General features: G+C 52.9%; 1 protein-coding gene across 3 annotated transcripts in view; it reads right to left on the bottom strand.

Annotated features, from left to right (window-relative positions):
- Positions 1-4,668: 4,668 nt before the first annotated feature.
- The window catches only part of AMMECR1 (AMMECR nuclear protein 1), a 117,010-nt gene continuing 106,571 nt past the window's right edge, over positions 4,669-15,107 (bottom strand). For 2 of the 3 annotated variants that reach the window (XM_038747636.1, XM_038747637.1), the window contains 3 exons: positions 13,182-13,272; positions 11,268-11,364; positions 7,544-9,020 (listed from right to left, as the gene is read on the bottom strand). In XM_038747636.1, the coding sequence (XP_038603564.1) occupies positions 8,906-9,020; positions 11,268-11,364; positions 13,182-13,272 (303 nt within the window). In that variant the 3' untranslated portion in view covers positions 7,544-8,905. Of the gene's footprint in view, positions 5,565-7,543; positions 9,021-11,267; positions 11,365-13,181; positions 13,273-15,107 lie in introns of those variants that run through there. The other variant, XR_005451565.1, reaches the window with a different exon arrangement.

Below are 15,107 nucleotides of genomic sequence, written 5' to 3'. Positions count from 1 at the left end.
GCTGTTTGGGGATGGGGCCGCGCTGGGCCTTTAGACCCTTTCCCCGGCCCCACCTCCGTCCACGGGGGCCCGAGCCCCTGGACTGTTGGGAGTGCAGTGCCTCCGTTCAGCCGCTCCCACCCCCCTTTGCCGTAGCCTCGGTCACAGTTTGGGTATTTATGGGCCGGCGCCGGTCTTCTAGTGTTGAGTAAAGCCTCATTCTTTCCCTTCAAGGAAAGGTGTGGGCTGACCCCCGGGCCTGGCGTCCAGTCCGGGTGAGTTTGGTCCCAAGTGGGACCCGGGAAGGTCCATCCACCCCTTTGGGGGCTGTCGTCGCACCGGTAAAGCTTTACGAGTTCGTGGGGAGGAAAAGTGAAGGTTTTCGAGTCACAGAGCACGAGGCCCTGCTGCCTGTGGGAACTGGGGCCAGCACCGGCTGAGGGAGCCTCTGGGGATGCCACAGGACTTGTCGCTGGTGTCGGGGGCTGTTTGGGCAACAGGCAGACATGAGATGGCTCGTTGTGTCTCTGTACCGTCGTCCACTGCTTCTGGGGGGCAGTTTTGGAAAAGTCCCGCTTCGCCCCGTTCATTCCTACCTTCCCCGAGCCCCCGTTGCGATGCCCGGCTGCTGAGAACAGGGTGGGCCTCGCCAGCTTCCTCCCCTCCCTCCCTCCCACCCCCGGCCTGGGGCCACTAAAAGCTACGGGGAGGAAAGGGCCCACGGGATCCCCACCCCCTCCCCGATCCCATGGAGCGGGGGGCCTCCGCCCGCCACTGTGTCCGCAGCTCACGGTTGAGGGTCTTTTGTACGGTGCTTTTGACTTTGTAAACCTTTTGGATGTGCTCAAGTTGTTTTTCAGGTCACCTTTGCCAATAAAGAGTCATTTGTGTACGCGGAGTTGCCTGGTGGGATGGCTGCAGGGCACTCAGCTTTGCCGTTCCCTGCCGGACGGGGACCTGGCCGTGGGGGGCTCCGCGCCGGCCGAGGCGTTTCTGCGTTAGACGGTTTAGGAGCAGGACCGGGCTCCGGGGCCGCGGGCATCGCCCCCGCCCTGAGCGCCGGCCACTTTCCTCTCTTTGTGCCCACGGCACGGGCCCACGCCAGGAACCCGACTTGGGTTCTTCCCCCGGCTTTGCCGCTGCTCGCTGTGTGACCCTAGGTAAGTCATCTCACCAAGCGAGGGGAAACCCGGGCTTTGTTCGGCACCCTAGGAGGCCACCGGGCACCTGTCTAGGGCCAGGATGGTGGAGCAGGAGACCCTGTGCCCCCGCGTTCTGGGCTCTGGCCATCTGCTGGGTGGCACCTGCCGGATGGGAGAAGGGATCCAGATCGGGGAGCGGAATGCCCTTCCCTGCCCCGACAAGTGGGATTTTTTGAGCTCCCTCTGAGGCCACTAACCCCGTTCAGGGAGGGGGCGAGTTTCAGAGGTCAGTGAGGGTGGGGACGGTCCAGGGCCCCCGACCCCGGGGCTCAGTTAAGCACGCGCTGAGCCGGCCGTGGCCTGTTCCGGGGTGGCTGGCTTTTGCCTGGCAGGGTAGAGTCCGCGAGCACGTTTACGGGCCAGGGTGTTCTCCTCCAAGCCCGTCCCCATCCCACAACTCACCACTCACTCCCAACCACAGACCCTGGCTGCTGGGGCAACCTAATCATTTTCACTTGTGCCATTCGTTTAGCACTTTCTCTGTGCCAAGCAATCTACTCCGCGCTGGGGGAGGTAAAGGTCCACAGGAGGCTCACAGTCTAAGCAGGAGAGAAGATAGGCATCAGACCTCCATTTTGCAAAAATAGTAATTGTGGCGCTCTCGAAGCGTTAAGTACGGGTCGGGCACCTGGCTGGATAGAGGTAAGATGATTTGGTCCGACTCGGCCTCCCTTTCCCACGTGGAGGCACTCAGTCTGAGGAAGAGAGAAAGCAGGGGAATCTTCCCTCCGTTTTACAGGTGGGGAAACCGAGGCACAGAAGTTAATTGACTTTGCCAAGGTCACACGCAGCAGGCAAGTGGCGTGAGCAGGGCTAGTACCCAAGTCCTGTGCTCTGTATCTCCAAACTTGGGTTTCAAGGGCGGGGTTGGAGTCTGTGGCACCATCCTATCCCGTTGTTGGGTAGGGATTGTCTCTGTCTGTTGCCGAATTGTACTTTCCAAGTGCTTAGTACGGTGCTTTGCACACAGTAAGCGCTCAGTAAATACGTTTGAATGAATGAATCCCGGTCCCTTCCTCGCCAGCGGTCCTGGAAGGCTGGCGAGGAGCAGCGGGCAAGCCACCTCCCTATTAGCACCCAGATTAAAGCCCCTTTGGGACAATCAGTTGAAGGTGGTGGCCTAATTTAGGTCATGTGGCTTTATACTTAGCCTGCCTCCGGCCAAGCCGATGAGATGGCTTAGCGGGCAGACAAAGCGGCAGGTCAGTGGGCACCCTGCCTCAGTCCAGATGGGAGCCGCGTGCCCCGGCTGGGTCCGGGCCCCGTGCCAAGGGGCGGAGCGACCCGCTCCTGCCGCTCCACCTGTGCTCGGAGCAGGGGCTGTGGTTTTCGCTTGCGGGGCCCGCGGTCCGTTGGGGCAGGGAGGGCCCGGGATGTGTGGGGACGGTTCAGCATCCGTGACGGAGAGATAGGAAGGGCCCCGCGGGCGGGCAGGCTCCAGGACCCCACCTCACTGCCCTCTGCCAGTTTGGGGGATCGGTGCCAGTGGCTGAGGGTAGTTCCACCCTCGCCGACTGCAGGTGGGCCCCCCGGGAGCACCTCTTTCCGCTCAGATCAGGTAGTAAAACCCCCGCCCTGCCGGCCAGCAGTGACCTCCATGGGAAGCTGACTGGGGAGGAGGGCTGCCAGGTGAACCTCAGTCCACCTCCCTGGGAAGTCCTGAGCCTAAAGAAGGTCCTCGCCCCAGAAAGGCGGGGCCCCAGCCTGCCCAATGTTGGGTAGGGACTGTCTCTATATGTTGCCAATTTGTACTTCCCAAGCGCTTAGTACAGTGCTCTGCACACAGTAAGCGCTCAATAAATATGATTGATTGATTGGGAAGTGGCTCCCGGCAGCCACGGCCCCTCGGGCAAAAGTTTAGGTCACAAAGCTCAACCCGGGAAAGACGTTGGAATCTACCGGGCCCCAGCCGGCTGGCCCTTGGTTTTCAGGCCAAGTCCTACAGCCAGCGTCTGTTGAAATAATTTGATCCTCTGTCATGAAAGAAATCTGCGGGAGTAGGCAAGACCGTATTTATATAAGGCATATACCCTTCGCCTGACCCCCGGGCTCACTGGCACAACTTGAAACCCCATTACGAGCCCACGGACCCACCCTGAGGGCCAGCGTCGCCGGGCTCGTAGCGTCTTTAGGATTACCGAGCGACTGATGCCTTGGGGTGGGGTGGAGGCACGGAGGGATCGGGATGGAAGTTAAGACGATGCCTTACCTTTCCAGGCCGAGACCCACCCGACTTAGTACAGGTGCCAAATTCTGCCACCTGAATTGTGCGCCATCCAAGCAGGCACCAGACCTACCGTGGCAGCAGGTCTCCCTCCCCCAATTGGAAGTCCACAGACCTAAAATGGTCCCTGCCACACCTACCAGAAGGCACTTGAAATACCTTCACCAGGGGCGAGATCATTATTATTAACAATTGAGGTATTTACTCAGTGCACGTCTTTCACATCCATTCGGTGGCGGACAGAGGAGAGCTGACCCTCTCCTTGCTCCGAACACCACAGCGGATGGCGGCATGGGCAGTCAGATCATTTCCCAAGGTCATTTCTGGCTATCAATTAAAGCTGTGAGTTTTAAAGAAAAAAAGGCAGCCCTCACTTTTTTCTCTTGCATCAGGAATTCCCTCTTCTAAGTGCAGAATAATGATGACCGGTGTCCCTGCTGAAGGATTTTTCACCCCATCGTAATGGTATAATCTCTACCTGGTGCGGTGAGCAGGTGTCCGTGGTCGATGGTCCACCTGGAGAGGTAAATACTTGAGTCAGTGTTAGTAGCCCCCCAACCCTTGGTGCTGCTGAGAGATCACTGGGTTTAAGGATGCAGAGGTGGCGGGTTCTAATCCCACCTTGACTGACTGAACTAGATAACTTAAAAAATGGGAGAAAAAAAATGGTTGTTTTGTTTGTCCTGGAAGGGGATGACTCGGTAAACAGCTTTCCCGTTATGGAGTGAGCGGGTAAGCTTTCCAAATGACCATCCTCCCCATATGTCAGAACGATCCTTCCGGGCTCTCGCGGCACAAGTAATCAAGCGGGTGGTTGTGAGTTATAAAGGTACCGGTGTAGTGAGGTGCGAGGAGAACCCGGCGGGGCTCCTAGGGCTGAGTCTGGGTTTAAGGAAGCAGTGGTTGAGGGTTTTAATCCCAGCTCCGCTGAAAAAAAGAAGAGGTGAGTGAGAGTCACTTTAAAAAAAAATATACTCAGTCTCTTCAATATGAAATGTGGGGCCGGGGGTGCATTTGAGTTTCCATTCCTCTTGGAGAAGAAAAAAACACCACACCCTTACCTTACCCTCATCCTTCTCCAGATGGGAGGCAGAGACTTCCTGGGGTGGGAGGACCAAGGCCAAATTTCTGGAACGGAACCGAAGCAATTGCCCATAAATTTACAGGATGAGAATCCAGCCACGTCATGGGGCACGACTGATCTGACCGTTGGCAACACCACCACCCCCAAAGCTCCCCAAAAGAAACACCACCAACAATCACTGAGGACTCTTTGTGATATTTTATTGGGTAAATGATTTCAAAGGTAATAACAATAGTGTTAAAACTACTACAATGTCTTTCCACAGCCATATCTCACAGACCCACAGATAACACCCTCCCGCCCCCCCCCTTAATTTTTTGGCTTTTGCTCATAATTTTTTTTTTTTTTAAAGCCCCTACTCATCGTAATAAACTGCCCATTTCAACAGTTTCTTCACCCCAATAGCAATTCAGTGCGAAAGGAGGGAAGATCTAGTTTTGGAACGGAGGGGGTTTCGGGTAATCTGTGATGTCATTATCGTAATCAAGGTACTAAGAAAGAAGGAAACAGGAGCCTCCGAGCTACTCCAGGTAGCCCTCGCTCCTGCTGGGTATCATCTCCACCGCATCACCAATATAACTCATTCTGCTGGTGACTAATTCCAAGGATTTTTTTTTTTTTAACGTATAAAACACTAAAATAACTTAGAAACTAGATCCAAATAGTTCAAAAAGAATCAACTTCGATATACAAAAACAGTCATATAGGTTGTTATAAAAGTTTTGTTTTCTCAGTGCGTTTAATGTACCAGCGCAGTCACTGGGTCCAGAGTAAAGTAAGAGGTTTTTCTTTTTTTGTTGGCTTTTTTTTTTTTGTTTTTGTTTTTTTGGTTGTGTTTTTTTTTTTTCTTTCGTTGCTTTTCTGAAACAGTAATAAAAAAACGAGGAAAACATACCTTCGTATATAAAGAATCATTGCTGGTTTTAAGAATAAATGTAACAAGGAAACCCTGAAATCTCAGAGGCACACGACGGGCTTCCATCGGTTTTAAAAAAATAAAAGGAAAAGTCACCAGTTGATTTCAACGGAGGATATGCTCCAACTCCTCAAATCAATTTAAATTCAATTAACAGCACTAGCAAAAAAAAAAAAAAAAACCAGTTAGAAACTGTACAAAAAATCAACAAGTTAACTAACACATGTAGTCCTGCAAGGTTTTTGTAAGGGCCGGAAGGCGGGCCTTTATGGGAGCAGCATTTGGGCATGGCTGGAGGCGTCTTTGGTTTGATCTGACACACACACGAGAGCGATGTCATCTACTCCAGATAACGTCAAAAACCCGCACGTTTGTAGACAAGGGAAAGAGGCCAATGTCCAGTCTCGGGGACGGGGGCCCGGAGGGGAAGCGCCGGGGAGGAGAGGGCCGCTCGGTTGTATCGATCCCACGGCCCTGGGGGGGTGGGTCGGGGCGAGGAGCCCCCCCGAGGAAAACGCTCGGACGGGGAGCGTTTCCGTCTGGGGGGGCCGCCGCCCACCCAACCCCGCCGAAACGGCTCTGGAGACCGGGTGGCACATTCCGGCCCCCGCGGGTGTTCATGTGGGGCGGGGGGGAGAGGGAGGGGGCCGCGCCTTCCAGTTGCATTTTCGTAAGGAAAACAGAAAAATCCACCTCAACACCCCCAAGGGTCTGGCTCTGTAAACGTTGTGCTGCTCAAACCGAGTTCAAGTATCTCCTTCGGAGCTGTTTAGATTAAAGCGATCAGGCGAGCATCCTTCCGGTTCGGGCCGCGCCGATAAAGCTCGCAGTGGATGTACGGGGGTGGCCACCCCCCCCCCCCGCCCTCGCCCCGCTCTCAGGATGCCAGTCTGACTTCGAACCCGTGCCGCCTCTCGACGTGTCCCACAGAAGTGGATTCCAGCCACATCGGTATCAGCCTTTTAATCAACGGTACAGGTAAATCGCGCAAGTCTGGAGGGCCCGCCCGCCACCGCCCTCCCCTACGCCGGCGGGTTGGTACCGTACCCGTTCTGTCTCTTGGCTGTTTTGTAGTCAACGGCTACTGAGAGAGAGGAGAGGGAGAAGGGACAACGATGCATTGTGCATTCTGTTGTGTACAAAAGGGAATAGATAACCCTTCTCCCTCCCCGCCCCGCCACGGTGGGGGGGGTATTGCTGACCTCGTCCTCTGAAGCCTGCAGGATGGTTATTTCATCAGTATATCATTATTAACATCGGTAAGAAATTCCATAGAACATCTGCATATATCAAGGATTTAAAAAAAATCTGACATGATTTTAGAGTCCGCATGACCAGTCACGTGACCTGCTCCAGGTTGATTAGCACCTTTAGAGAGATAGATATATATATATATATATATATCTGCAGCTACATACACACATATAGATGCACATATATATATATATATATATGTATATATAGAGAGAATAAATCTTTTCATAAAAAACTTCTAACAAATGAGCCCAGCCAGTAGGCTGAGCATGCTGGAACGAGATGATGGGTTTTATGACAAGTGAGATTTTTTTTTTTTTGCAGCAGCAGACATTATTCAGCTTTGTGCTCAGTTTCCCTATAAGGGCAAGAAATTTTTTTTTTCCCTCCCATCAGGTCGCCGCTTACCACGCACCGAAAGACAAATCCGTGGTCCAAACCGCTTTCGGCGAGGCCCAAGCCTAGAGCTCTGCCCCGCTGCGTGGGATGGGATGGGCCCCGAGCTATCGGCTCGTTTAATTAAGGCATCACGACTGAAAGCGAATGTTCAGACAGCGGGTGCTGTGGATGAAGGAACACCGAAAACCTTCCACGACCCCCACCACGACTCCCTAGGTTTAGCTTCCCTCTAAATAGGCGGGCTACCAGCTACCGTCGAAAACATCGGTGCCCATTTTAGAACTGAGAAGTAGCAGCCTGCCGCCCGTCACGGCAACTGGGTAGCTTATTAACGATCTGAGCTTCAGCTGCACCCGTCGTTTCCCCGGACTAGAAATTTGGTTGGTCTGCCACCCCTCGTCACCGGGTCCTTCGGTTTCCTGCCCGACCCAACTCGTCTCGCTTTCGCTCAGCTGCCCCGGGCCCCCCCCCCACCCTCCCCCTAATCAGGGTTACTCGAAAACATCGTAAACCTTCAATATTTCCCCATCTCCGTTATTACAGCTGAAAAAATAAAAATCTTCGCCACACAGTGAACGAGTTTTCTACCACTATCTGTAGTGTAGAAAAAAAGGGATTCAAACCACCTATATCATAAGTATTTATAAAAACTCCAGTCCTGCCCCCATACCAGGCGGAAACATCTGAAATCCTGGCAACACAGATCCTATGTTTCACCAGACAATCATTACTATTTCTTACAATGGCAGCTACACTCTGTCCCTGCCGATCATGACCCGATGCTTCCTAAAATCTACACGCTTCAATGAAAAGGATACACCTACAGAGAAAACAGTCTCTTTCTGGCTGTGGGCACAGAAACACCATCAGCTCAGTTAAAGAGAAACCTCAGAGGAGTCAGGAAACGGTATCATCTATGACCATTTCTCTTTCTGAAACAACAGGTGGCTACCAAACGTTTCTCCAAATGGCCCTTTTTCCTGTTTTCCCCTAGGTTTCCACCTAAGTCACACTCCTTTCCCAGTCAAAGGCACTAAATTCTACCCCTGCTCTCTTCCTAGTAGTCAGTGCTCTCCAAAATGATTCCTATAAACGTGTCTGAGAGGGAGTCGTTTTCCTTTACCTGCGGTTTTCTTAATGTGAAAATCAAGTCTGTGAACGGACTAGGGAAGGGAAGTCTCCGGTTCAGCCAGCCGCTCCGGAAGGCAAACGGATTCCTCGCGATCCTTGACCGACTCCGTGACAGGCAGGGGTCTTCCCATTTCTGGATCCTGGCCGGGTCAGCTACGGGACTTTTTCTTTTCTTCTCACCAGAGGGATGAAGCCCTACACGTCGTAGTGGAGAAGCCCAATCCCAGACAAAATTCAGGGCACAGTTTAACTTCCTGACTTGGATACCTAACACTCCCTGGCCCCCCAAATTCAACAAGCGCCTGTCTCTCTTTCGGAAAAACGCAATCCCTAATTCCAGCCTTAAAAACTTTTAAACTTTTCCTTCCATCCACAGTCCCGCAAAATCTTGATCGATACAATGAAGTAAATCACATAAGAGCGTAGAAAAGAAAAATGAGGGTGATTATATATGCTGCAAAAAAAAAAAAGTGGGAAGGGGGGAAAAAAAAAATCAAGGGACCTAAAAACCCTGAAGAATTATGGGATCTTCATAATTTTCATCTCCGTTGCCACGGTGCGCTACGCCAATTAAAAGGAGAAGTCCCTTCCACCGTGGCAACGGAAACTATCATCATAAAATGGTACAGTAATAGAGATAGCTAGACCACGAAGGGGCAGGGTCTCCTGGGAAGAGGTCTGCAGAGGGGTCCGGGGGCTGGTCATGCGGCTCGGTGTCAGGAATAATGGTTGTACGGGGGGAGGGGGTGTCCGATGCCGTTTTGAAAGTGATGATGCTGACGGTGGGCCAGGTACTCGGCGTAGCTCATGGTCATCTTCTCGCTACGGTACCTGCAAGGAAGGCAGCGGAGAGAAGAAGACGGCCCGATTGTAAAAGGGGTACCCGAGCGGGAGCCAGCCCGGCTCCAGGCCCGCCGCCTCCAGGGAGCCCTCTCCAAAACCCCATCCCATCCTCTGATGGCACCTTCTCCTAACGGATCTATTTCAACCCATCCGTCCCACCTCGTCCTGCGAGACGGGAGCGATTCTGAGCACTGTCCAATGGAGGGCACGGGGCCGGGGGCCCAACTTTGCCTTCTGAACCGGGGGGGCGGGGTGTGCGTGCGGTACGGCCTCAAAGGCTCGCCGGCGGGGCGGAGGGAAGCGGGAAGGGAAAACGGAAACCAAAGTTCCTCACTGGGGCTTCTCCTTCACTGCGAGAGAGCATCCCGAGCGGGCACCGGGGCTGGCCCAAGCGGTGCCCGTCACCCGGCCCCACAGCCCCGCCGGAGCCGAGCTCGCCCACCTTCTCTGGGCGCTCAACGAACGAACAAGTGAGTCTTCCGAAGGAGGCCCCCTCCCCACCGTCGTCAAGGGGCTGGAGCCTGGAGTCCCCGGCCCCGCAGAATCCCAAATCCTAACGGGTCGGTGCCCAGCCCGGGCTGCCGGGTCCGGTCGGTCTGACGGCCGGGACTCCCACCGACCCGCTACGCTGCTCTGTGAGCCAAATCCCCGGCCGCTCGGAGACTGTGGTGTTTGTTAAGCGCTTGCTATATGCCAGGCACTGTACTGAGCGCCGGGGTGGTTACAAGCAAATGGAGTTGGACACAGTCCCTGTCCCACGAGGGCTCACGGTCTCAATCAATCAATCGTATTTATTGAGCGCTTACTGTGTGCAGAGCACTAAGTGCTTGGGAAGTACAAGTTGGCAACATATGAGACGGTCCCTACCCAACGGTGGGCTCTCAATCCCCATTTTACAGAGGTAACTGAGGCATAGCGAAGTGAAGTGACTTGCCTCGGGTCAACAGCAGATAGGCGGCAGAGCCGGTATTCGAACCCATGACTTTCTGTCGCCCAGGCTCTATCCTGTAAGCCACGCCACTTGTCCATCCCACCTAAATCCGCAACCTGATAAAGCCAACGCGACTCCGGGCGGGCCGGGGCCGGCCCCAGTCACACGACAGGATCGTCCCAGTCCACCTGCTCAGCCCAGAGACACGAGATCGTTTCACATTGATCAGAGGCCCAGAAAGGCAATATCCTTTCTCGGTGAATCGGGAAGATCCCGCTTTGGCTGTCCCACTCATTCCATCCACCCGTCTGGCCGCCGCTTAAGGGGGGCCCTCCTCGAGCTCCGTCCTGACCGTTCGAGTCCGTCGTTCGTCAGGCAACTAAAACTGCTAGGTACGTGGTGGGGGACGACGGTTAAACTGCGGCACGGAGAATGCAGGGATTTTCTTAAAAATAGTAGGATTTCTGTCGGCCTGGCGGTGACTCCCTAGCCAACATGCTGAAGGCCAGGTAAAGGGCCAACGGGTTTTGGAAGCTTGCTTGGCCCAGGAGGAGGAGGAGGAGGAGGAGGCTGCCGCTTTCTCCTTCCTATTTAGACCAAGAGCTCCATGTGGGATGGGAACTGTGTCCGACTTGGTTAACTTCTATCTACCCCAATGCTCACAATGCTTGACACATAGGAAACACTTAAGTACCATTATTATGTTGTTATTATTATTACTGCCATTTCCCTATCCCTCCCTCTCCTTCTGCTGGGCCAGAGAGAGATAATGCCCCTTGGGGATCCCCGCCAACCTCTTCCACCCAGTTTGGTCCGGTGGTCTGCCCGTCCTTGGCAACTAGGTCTGGTTCATCACTTTGGGGGGTAGTTTGAGAAAGCATGATTCCTGTCACCATCCAATTTAGCACTGCCACTATTCTTTGGGTCCAGTGTTTGGACAAGAGAGCCCTGTGGCCAGTTAAGTCAGTGGACAATCAAGTCCCGGTTGTCTCCTTCCCTTGCACGGTGCACTTTTCGTGCATTATTAAGCGGTCGTCATCAAACTAATAGCTTGAGGCCCTAGAGCAAGCCGCTGCATGCAACCTCGCTGTGGGCAGATAACTCTGCCCGCTAGGATCTGGAAAGAGGAGTCGGGGATCGCCAAAGGGACCGAGGAGGGAAATGTGGGTTTGTATTCGGAGACCATAGTGAAACAAAAGTCAACACACCCCTCCATTCCCCACTCCATACGCACGCTGTGACACACACCCACACACGTGCCAAGCCTCCCCCCCCCCCCCCCCCCGCCCCCAACCACCATGTACCTGGTCAGTTTTATGGTTTTCCTGAATTCATTAGTAATTGGAGCCTTGTATCCTCCTTTCCTCAATAACGAATCGATGGTCTGAATGTGGTCCCATCCTGTCGAGAGCCAACCAAATGAAATATCACTCAGAGCGCGAAAAAGGACAAGCTTGGTCTCAATATAGACAATAATGCTCCCTGGCTTTAAAGACTACCCAGTGCCATCCTAGTAGCCTTACGCAATTTTAGGGGTCTGGGCCAAAATGCTTAAAAGGCGTCATCCCATTTCAAGGAAGGGGCAAACACCTCGAGTCGACGTTCTGCTCCAAGCATAGCCCCGTACTGTGACCCTTCCCCCTGTTAACTCCGAAGGATAGCCCCCAGAGGCAGATCTGGAAAAGGAAGACCTTTTATAGACAGCTTGTAGCCCCGGAGCTGCGTCCGAGAAAAAAGATCTGAACCCAAGACCTTGAACCGTATTCTCTGTGATGACGAATAATGCAAGAGGAAAGTCGGGAGGAAACCGCTCTGCCGGTAAATTCGCTCTCCCCTGGAAGGCAGAACTCGAGTGGTGGGAGGAAGCCCAAATACCATCGTGGCTCAAGAAAGCATGCATGCGTGTGCGTGTGTCTGTGTGCACGCGTGTGGGTAGAGGGAAGAAGGAGCAGGGCTCCCTATTCCCTGCACAGGGCACCATGCCATTACTAATGGGGTCTTTTGTCCACTCATCAAAGACATGGGTTACAGAGCCTCCGGGGCCTTTCCCACCGTCCCTTCGGGAGCCATTCACGTCATCTCACAGATATACAGCAGAGTAAAGATTTTCCTCTTCCTTAAAGGAACAAGGCAGCGTACGCTGAGTGACTTCTGGGGACTCAACAGTACCGTGCCCGAGCCCCTTTAGAAGGGAGGGGACTGATGGGATCAGGTGGCGCAAAGCTACTGGAAACAAGTCACCCATCGCCGCCACTAGGTTCGACCACACGGCCCAAGCACCCGAATGCATATACGCCCTTCAAAGTACGGCAGGCTCGAGCCATTTACGGTTTAAGATATAGCCATTCAGGCCGCTTTTCTTAAACACAAACTCTTAGTCGATATTAAGACAAAAATAAATCAGCTGTTTTACCTGAAACCCCAGGTATAAGATATACACGTGGAAGCATATTTAGACCCACACCTACACACACGCACACACACACTTTGTTCAGAGGACACCAGAATAGCTTATATATGGCAGAGAGTCTTTTAACTCACAAAACTCAGAGCTAAAGAATGCGAAATGGGAATTTTGTCGTGGCCAGAAAGGACAAACGTCGGCAGGTTGCCCGAGTGACCCGTGTCGCCCCACAAGCTAGCGAGCATTACGACTCCGAGTTTGGGTCCTTTTGCCGTTTTTTCGGGGCGGGGGGGGGGACTGGGCCACGGACGGGCCTGGGTGGTTTTCTACGCGCCACAGCCAAGCTTCTCGGAAAGAATGGAGAGATACAGAAGAGTAGAATGACCCTGGCGAGATCTCCCCCCAAGTTGAAAGCCAACTCTTTTTAAACGAAAGGGGTAGGCGAGAGCAGGGGCCATTTCGGAGAGAAAACAGTCGGAACGGCAGATTTACGGAAAATCGGGGGGGTCGCTTCCGCTAGGTCACACCACGGAACAACTGCAGAGGAGGGTACGCCGCCTCGGGTTGATGCGACGGCTCGCCCCGTCTCTAGGGAGGGCCGCCCTGTTCTTCCATTGCCACTGTGCGTGCCCCCTTCGGGACATCTGCCTCTAACAGACACGGAACGGGGCGTATTTGATAGATAAGAATCGATCCTTACAATTGAATACTGGTCCGTCATCTGACATCAGCGCAAGGTCAAATATTGCATTTTAGGTTTCTATGTACGTGTAAATTCTTCACCAGATCATATGAAATAAAGTGCAACAATGACCTTGCTCCTTTGCAACCTCCGGGAGGTAGGTGGCGGTGCGTTTTGATCCTTTTTCATTGATGAATTCTATTCTAATGCCATGTACACCCACCTGAAAGAAATTGGCAGTTTCATTAGTATATTCCGTCTTTATCAAAGAAAAGAAAAAAAAAATTTAACAGTCACCTCCCAGCGTATGCGCTTAATCGGCTTCTCTCATTTGGGGGGGGGGGGGGGAACAGTTTGGGGTTTTTCCCCTTCCCGCAGAGCTTTGAGTTGGATATCGGTCATCGACACCAGAACGGGGCCTTGGAGACTGAAATGGGCCGGATGCCGACTGTGCCCTGCCGGGCCGGCGGGTGAAGGGATCTCTTCCCTCCCGGCCCGCTGGTCTGCCGGCTCCGGAGTCCCGCTGCCATTCCCAGATCCGGGCCCCGGGCAGGGGGGGGATTCGGGCAGGTCCAGGACCCGACCACTCAAAACCGGCCAAAACACTCAACTGCGCATTTCAACGGGGACATCGGATTGGCGGCCGCCGGCTTCAAAACAGAGACTCCCGGGAGAAACTCCCCCACCCCTCGGGACCAACCTGTACTTCCCAAGCGCTTAGTACAGTGCCCTGCACACAGTAAGCGCTCAATAAATACGATTGATGATGATGATGATGGCCACTCGTCTGAGCCATCTGCCCCTGAAGCAGCATGGATAGAGCCGGGGCCTCGCAGGCAGGTTATGGGTTCTAATCCCGGTTCTGCTCCTTGTCTTTGGGACCTTGGGCAAGTCACTTCACTTGTCTGGGCCTCAGTTCCCTCATCTGTAAAATGGGGATGAAGACTGTGAGCCCCCCCGTGGGACAACCTGATCACCTTGTAACCTCCCCAGCGCTTAGAATAGTGCTTTGCACATAGTAAGCACTTAATAAATGCCATCATTACTATTATTGTCTGGGCCCCAGTTACCTCATCTGTAAAAAAAAAACAAAAAACGGGGATTAACACTGTGAGCCCAATGTGGGACAGGGACTGTGTCCAACCTGGTTAACTTGTATCTTCCCTAGTGCTTACAACAGTGCTTGGCACATAGTAAGCACTGGACACAAGTACCATAATTATTATTATTTGACTCCCAGGACCCAAACTCTTTCAAATTATTTAAATAAGAGACAGTCCCTGATTTACTCGTCTTTACTGGAAAGAGCTTTAAAGTACGAGGCATTAAAAGATACAGTCCACAGCGGACACCATCAGCCCCCAGGGACTAGAGGCCGCTTTTTAAAAAAATGGTATTTAAGCATTTACTACGTGCTACCCACTGTCCTAAGCCCTGGGGTAAATATGAGGGAATCAGTCCCGGTCCCACATGGGGCTCAGTCTAAACTGGAGGGAGGATTTAATCCTCACTTTCTAGATGAGGTAACAGGCACAGATAAATTAAGAGACTTGCTCAAGGTCGCACAGCCAGGATTAGAACCTAGGTCCTCTGACTCCCAGGCCAACCGGGCCTCACTGCTTCTCTATGCACTCACATGACAGACGAGAAGGGCCATTAAATGCCTTAAAACACATCCCAAAAACAGGCTTCTACAAACAGCCCCCAGGAAAGTGCTACAAACTAGCCCTAAGTACCACCAGCCAGTCTAGGGCAAAGGGCGCTAAATTCACCTCAAGTCACTAGGGCCGAATGTCCGGCCAATTTTACAAAAATAACCCACTTTGGCGTTTACCATTTACCCATGAAAATCAAATAAATGCTGGATTGCGCACTCCCATGGACTACTTACATAATTCTGGGGCTAAGAAAGGGTCAAAGTTTACTTCAGAATTAAGGACTACAAAACCTATGTTTACAGATCATTCACTGGTAATGGGAGTTGCTTAAAAGGAGACTTCATCTCCTGATGTTTTGCCCAAGCTTCAGCTTGCTTTAGATACTGCTCTAGCCCGGCCT

The sequence above is a fragment of the Tachyglossus aculeatus genome, chromosome 6 (assembly GCF_015852505.1).
Source record: "Tachyglossus aculeatus isolate mTacAcu1 chromosome 6, mTacAcu1.pri, whole genome shotgun sequence".
Taxonomy (NCBI): domain Eukaryota; kingdom Metazoa; phylum Chordata; class Mammalia; order Monotremata; family Tachyglossidae; genus Tachyglossus; species Tachyglossus aculeatus.
This window is presented reverse-complemented; position numbering and strand designations above follow the sequence as displayed.